At 37.4% G+C, this 7,030-nt stretch overlaps 1 protein-coding gene across 1 annotated transcript; it reads left to right on the top strand.

Moving 5' to 3' along the window:
- Positions 1-364: 364 nt before the first annotated feature.
- SNAI2 (snail family transcriptional repressor 2) lies at positions 365-4,198 on the top strand. The gene is made up of 3 exons (XM_081266418.1): positions 365-727; positions 1,493-2,038; positions 2,935-4,198. The coding sequence occupies exons 1-3, from the start codon at positions 649-651 to the stop codon at positions 3,114-3,116; spliced, it is 807 nt and encodes a 268-aa protein (XP_081122544.1). The 5' UTR covers positions 365-648; the 3' UTR covers positions 3,117-4,198.
- Positions 4,199-7,030: the final 2,832 nt, after the last annotated feature.

The following is a 7,030-nucleotide window of genomic DNA, read 5'->3' as shown; positions in this document are numbered from 1 at the left end:
AAAAAAAAAAAAAAAAATCCAAGAGTTCATTATTTGGTCCGCGTGCAAATAAAACGTCCGAATGCCACTTCCAAATATAGGCTCTCACGGACACCGGAGGCCGACCCGCAGTCCCTTTGCAGACGCGGTACCCCCCACATCTGGAGGCCAGGCCGGTTTTAGGCAGAAATCGCAGCTCCTTCAACCCTTCTAGGTCTCGGAGAGCACGAGTAACTGGTAGAGATCAAGCCATGAGATTTTTTTCCTCTTTCGAAAAATACCTAAAACACTTTTTCCCCCCTCTTCATTGAGATCCAGAAAAACAGTCCATTTTGAACCAGAATAATTTAGTCTGACAACAGATTCTTCCTCTGTTCACAGCTGTCCCAGGGGGAGGAGTTGAAATCCGAACCTCTCCGCTGTGATTGGATCCTTCTTGCAAAAGAGAGAGAGAGGGGGAGAAGAAAAAAAAAAAAAACCCTCCCAGCCAAAACGGGCTCAGTTCGTCAAGCAGCCGGGTGACTTCAGAGGCGCCGGCCCGTCGCCTGGCCGCACCTGAGCGCTGCCCTTTGCGGAGCCCCACCGGCCGCGATGCTGTAGGGACAGCCCGCCGCGTCCTCCCGCCGGACCGTTATCCGCGCCGGGGCGCCTCCAAGACCAGCCGGCAAGATGCCGCGCTCCTTCCTGGTCAAGAAGCATTTCAACGCCTCCAAAAAGCCAAACTACAGCGAACTGGACACACACACAGGTAAAAAAGAAAGAAAGAAAGAAAATGAAAAAAAGTCTCTCTGTAACTGTATATCTCTAAATTTGTAAAAATATGAACGTGTTACTCTTCAAAGGCTATTACAAAAAGAGCAAAAAAGGCTGAGCCGTTTCCCTTTTTAGCATCGCCCTAAAAGAGCATTTTTATTCTTTTGATCATTTAGGGTAAGTTTTAATTCAAAACTTTTTGGAACTCTTAACTGACAAGGGGGAAAAAAAACCAACCTCCCTTGGACTCTTGCAGCTTCATTTTTTTCTAAAGCTTGTATACGCACACGTAATGAATATGTGGAAGATGAACATAAAACCTAAATGTTGAATTCCTTGCTTTTTTTCCTGTAATAAGTTCTGTTCCTTTGGGAGGCAGCTTGGTTTATTCATATCTCTGTAGCTAGGCTGGTAACATGTCAGTAGTCGTTGCATGGAATGAAAAGCAACTTTTCCGTATGTTTAAAAATATTTAGATTCTTCTTCCTTGGTGGACAGAGTGAAGGCACTGGCTGACTGCACTCCCTCAAGACAGAGCATGGGATAGCTCAGGCCAGCTGTCAGACTGTGTGTGTGCCTTAAGTACAATCGCTACACGGATGCCGTGGTGCACATGCAAAATTTTACCAATATATTTGTGCTTCTAAGACAGTCCGTTTTCATTATAAAGTCTTGTGGGGGTTGTCAAATATTTTCCTGGTGTATGTATATTTTTTTTAGTTATTTTTACCTTAATCTTCTTTCCTTTTCTTTCCCCCAGTGATCATTTCCCCATATCTCTATGAGAGTTACCCCATGCCCGTCATCCCAAAACCAGAGATCCTCAGCTCCGGAGCATACAGCCCCATTACCGTGTGGACTACGACAGCTCCATTCCACTCCCCACTGCCCAATGGCCTCTCTCCTCTTTCTGGATACCCCTCATCCTTGGGGCGAATGAGTCCCCCTCCTCCATCAGACACCTCATCTAAGGACCACAGTGGCTCAGAAAGCCCCATTAGTGATGAAGAGGAAAGACTACAATCCAAGCTTTCAGATCCCCATGCCATTGAAGCTGAAAAGTTTCAGTGCAATTTATGCAATAAGACCTATTCAACTTTTTCTGGGCTGGCCAAACATAAGCAGCTGCACTGCGATGCCCAGTCTAGGAAATCTTTCAGCTGTAAATACTGTGACAAGGAATATGTGAGCCTGGGCGCCCTTAAGATGCACATTCGGACCCACACATTACCTTGTGTCTGCAAGATCTGTGGCAAGGCGTTTTCCAGACCCTGGTTGCTTCAAGGACATATTAGAACTCACACTGGTAAGAGAAAAAACGTAGACAGGAATGTGGCTTTCTGATAGAAGGACACTCTGGGCTGGGCTGTTGGATTTGCATGGAGTAGTGACAGTGCTTTTCAAGATGGTTGATCATTGATAGGTACTTCCTGACTACTCAAAAAACTTATGAGAGCACCAGGTGTTCCACTTCTTGCTAACAACCTCTGCTCCAGAGACTGCAAACAGCATTTAGACTTTGGAAAGTAGATGCAGGAGGTTTGGTCTCAAAGATCAGTTAGAAAATCAGAAAAGATATATTTGAATGTGTGTTCTGTGAAACTGCCCCCAGTAATCAGCAAATACAAACGTTGCTATCCTAATCAATTGATTTGGCAAATAGCTGGAGGGTTTTCTTACAGTTTTCTGTTTTATTACATTCTGGCTGTGAAAGCTATCATCACTTAGTGAGTTGGATAGTTGGAACTGAATTTGATTTGTGTCTTTTGTTTCATTTTCTGCTGATTTTTTTATTCTTAGTACAAAATCATCCTGCAGGGAGTTAAGGCATTTATATTGCCTTAGTCATAATACAGAAAGAGGGAAAAGGGGAAATATTGGGAAATGTTGTGAAGCATTCAGCATTAACTGCACCTGCTGAAGCAGAAAGCTTTAATAAGTGAAAGCCCTAGTACTTCGTGAATTATTTCTGCATGACTGGCAGCATTAATACTACTCTGGCTATGATTTTTTCATACAAATTTTATCTTAAAAGGCCAGATATTAACATAAGTATCTATTATGGGGAATTTAACCAGGTTTTGCTACTTCTCATTCCTTTGGCAAAATGTGATTGATATTCATTAACATTATTTGACTTTATGTTCCCTCTAAAAACACTGACTGTCTTTTTTTTTTTTATCCTCTACCCCCACCCCCCAGGGGAGAAGCCTTTTTCTTGCCCTCACTGCAACAGAGCATTTGCAGACAGGTCCAACCTGAGGGCTCATCTGCAGACCCATTCTGATGTAAAGAAATACCAGTGCAAAAACTGCTCCAAAACCTTCTCCAGAATGTCTCTTCTGCACAAACATGAGGAATCTGGCTGCTGTGTAGCACACTGAGTGACGCAATCAATGTTTACTCGAACAGAATGCATTTCTTCACTCCGACGCCAAATGACAAGTAAAAGTCCAAAGGCATTTTCTCTTGTGCTTACCAACCAAATAATATGTATAGACACACACATACACACACGTGCACATGTGCGTGCACACACACAGACACACACACACACACACACACACACACACATTAAAAGCTGCAAGAGCATGGAATCCATGTGTTTAAAGTTAATCTTTTCCATGTGAAGTTTAAAATTACTATATATTTACTGACAGCTAGATTGGGAAGATAAAAGATGAGGAACTTTCTCTTCAAAGATGAAGCACAAAGCACATTGCATCTTTTCTTACTAAGAAAGAATGCAAAGATTTACATTGCTGCCAAATCATTTCAACTGAAAGGAACAGTATTGCTTTGTAATAGTTTGTAATAGAATTTCCTATAGGGAGAGGATCTGCCAGACGCTATCTCAGGTGCCTTATAAAGTATTCTAAGTTTACTTCATTACATGTCTGATGTCTGGTTGCCATCATTGAACTAAAGCCTTTTTATTTTTATTTTTTATTTTTGATTATCTGTAATGCTTTAAACTGTAATTTTAAGAAAGATAAAAAAAATAAGAACAAAACACAGGAGAATGTATTAAAAGTATTTTTGTTTTGTTGTTTTTGCCACATGTGCCTTGGGAAAGGAGGGAAAGACTAGCTTTGAACATTCCTGGTACATGCTCCAAATATTAATTTTTAAAAGAATTTTAATGATTTTTCTGAAACTAAGTAAAATGGGAATAAGTGCAAGAGAAGATTCTTAGAAATTCAGTAATGAACTGAAACTATTTTAAATGCATACGACAGATGCAATAATACAACACCCCTTCCAAGTGCCTTTTTTAATTAACTGTATAGTTGACAAGTCAATGTAAATTTGTGTTTATTTTTATATGATTGAATGAGTTTTGTATGAAAGTGAGATGTTGTCTATAGCTATGCCTATATACAACTTGAAGAATTGTGAAATTGATGTTTCTTTTTTAAAAAAAAAAATAATTTTCAAGGTCCTTTTTTACAATAAACTTTTTGATTTAAAATTTATTGCCTGTATAATATTCTCAGACTTTTATTTGCTTTGTGATTAGTGCCAAATTATTATACAAATAATTATTTTTGTGTTAGTAAGAGATAAAGTAAGTAGCATACATACATATCCAGCATTATTTTGTTTTAGATTGTAATAAACTGCATCCTTATTTTTTTTAATTTAGCAAGATAATACTGTCACATTCAAAAAATACATTGTGGTGGTAGTTTGATAGCATATCCCTTTAACAAAAATTCATGCTTTCTGAGGCACTAAAAAATGGTCATGTTATTAGTAGTCAAAAATACTTTTATTTAACTCAGATTATTACGTTGAATCTATGACAACAGATAATACTCACTTATATTATCACATGAACTACTGAAACCGTATAATATTTTTTAAAGAAATATTTTTTAATGAAACGTCAGAAGAAAAAGTAGAAAATCTACATAGAAAAATACATTTACTATAAATTACACAAATTAAATCATGGGAAATTAAATCATGGGAACAAAATCCCACATTTAGGGAGATAAAATAAGTGATATATCTGATGAGATCAGGGTTAAGTAATAGAGATTTAGTTTATTTGAATGGTATTTTAACAAGTTAAGCAAGCTCCCACCCAAATCCAATATGCACTTGATCAAGTAAAAACTATACACTTCATATTCCGGCTCATGCATACTAAATGCACAGTACTGATAATGTGCAAAACTAATAATAATAGGAACTGGAATGGCTACCAATGTAAGTATTTAAATCTAAACTCCAAACCCATTATGAAAATAGTTCCTGACACTGTTAATCACTTCTTTCTGATATAATTAGAACTTGCAGAATCATGTTTCTCTTTTAATGTCCTTGGGATACAAACAAAAGCTGGAACTAATATCTCAAGGATATTATTGTCAGGCTGTTAAGAAGTAATCAATAACAAATACTAACACTATTCCCTTAATGTTCACATTCATTCTATTGTTACAATTATGTTTCTTGATCACATATAAAAGGGTTGTGTATTTGACTAAATTTTTTAAAATTTAATATTCTACTTTTAATATTTTGGCTATCTCAGGACATATTTTTCTGAGGCAAAATTATTTAGAACAGCAATTTGTGACTATAAATCAAATGGCTGGTATCTCTACTGGGGCATTCTAAAGTACTAAAAAGAGCATGAAGATGGGCATTGATGGCTCACTCTGGGAATCTCCGCTATTCAAGAGGCTGAGGCAGGAGGATTTCAAGTTCAAAGTCCAAAGCTAACCCACTTAGCAAGACCCTGTCTCAAGTTAAAAAATTAAAAAGAACTGAGACTGTAACTCAGTGGTAGACTGTCCTTGGGGGCCAATACCTAGCATCCCCCCAACACACATATAATTGAGCTAAGTGTATATAGTAGAGAAATAATTCCCATAAACATCTGGAAGTTTCTAGGCCAACTAATCTGTAGAAACATCTTGCAAAGGAAAAATGTAAATGTGTCCAGCATTCTTGAACACACTGATTGGCTATCCCAAGTGCCACCTCTATGCCTTTTTTCTTTTCCTTGTTTGTAGATCTACAAGCAAAATTTCTTGCTTTCCCAAATTTAAAAAGCAAGTTTTCTAAAAATAATAAGCTATTCATTGGTTTAAGTTTTTAGTGGAGAATTAATGGTAATATGTTTGTACGTAGATCAACATTGTTCTTCCCATTCTGATTTCATTGTTAGTTAGATTATTTTAGTTTCAATAAGTTATCATGAATCTGATTAGGGTACATCAGATGGTCTATAAATATGCCTCAGTTATTTTTTTAGAATTTTAAAAATTTTTATCCAGTCTTGGTCTACTCTCCTATAATACAAAGACCCCACTCAAGTGTAACTTCGTTTGAAATATTTCTCCAAATTTGCCACTTTGTGCAAGCTTTATGTCATTCATTCATATTAATACATTCCAATCTTTTTTTGATATGTTTCATTTTCATGACATCACCAGCACAGCATATCGGAAAGTGTTTGTTGAATGACTTAATTGATAAAATAATAGAAATTGATGAAAGAATCTCACATATATAAAAAGTTCAAGATTTTCTCCTTTATTGCAAAGAGTTCAGGTAATTTCCAAGAGATCCTCCAAGCATATTCACTGGTATGTGTCCGAGCCTAATGATGAGCAACTTCAATGCCCAAGAAAGTGAAGGGAGAGGCAGACACAGTGCACACAAACAAGGTGTGATGGACGTGAGAACCTGAACTTTGTAAAACATGGATTTTAACAATAGCACACATGGACATATGCTTTCTGAGTATTCTTAGATAGCTTCATATAATATGAAGCAGTGTGGTCTAGCAGGAAGAGTGAAGCTCAATGCATCACATGCACTTGTTGAATCACACACACCTCACATCTTGTTTGCTTTATGTCCTTATGTAAGCTCCTTCACTCTATCAGTTCCTAAAGTGTAAAATAGAAATCTTACCATCACAAGTAAAGTACTCAACAGTCCCTTGCACTAATGAGCCTCCTATATCATAATTGGCTCCCACTACGAGTATTAGATGCTTTAAAATGTACCTGCTACTGTATTGGGTATAAACACAAATAAACTGAATACATGATTTTTCCGTGGTCACGGCTTCTGTATAATGTTGGCATTTCACTAATAAGAATATAAAAGTCAGAGAGGATGGATAGTGGATGCAAGGAAGCAAAGAGGACAAGTTACAAAACTGAAATTAAACTCTAGACTTTTCTGACTCCAAAGGCTCTGCTCTTTCAATGCTGCCATGGGGTTAAGAGACTCCCCTGAACCATGCTTAACACAGTCGTTTGTACATGATAGG

Source organism: Spermophilus citellus (assembly GCF_964194105.1).
Source record: "Spermophilus citellus genome assembly, chromosome: 14".
NCBI lineage: Eukaryota > Metazoa > Chordata > Mammalia > Rodentia > Sciuridae > Spermophilus > Spermophilus citellus.
The sequence above is the reverse complement of the archived record's forward strand: the minus strand, read 5'-3'. Positions and strand labels throughout refer to the sequence as shown.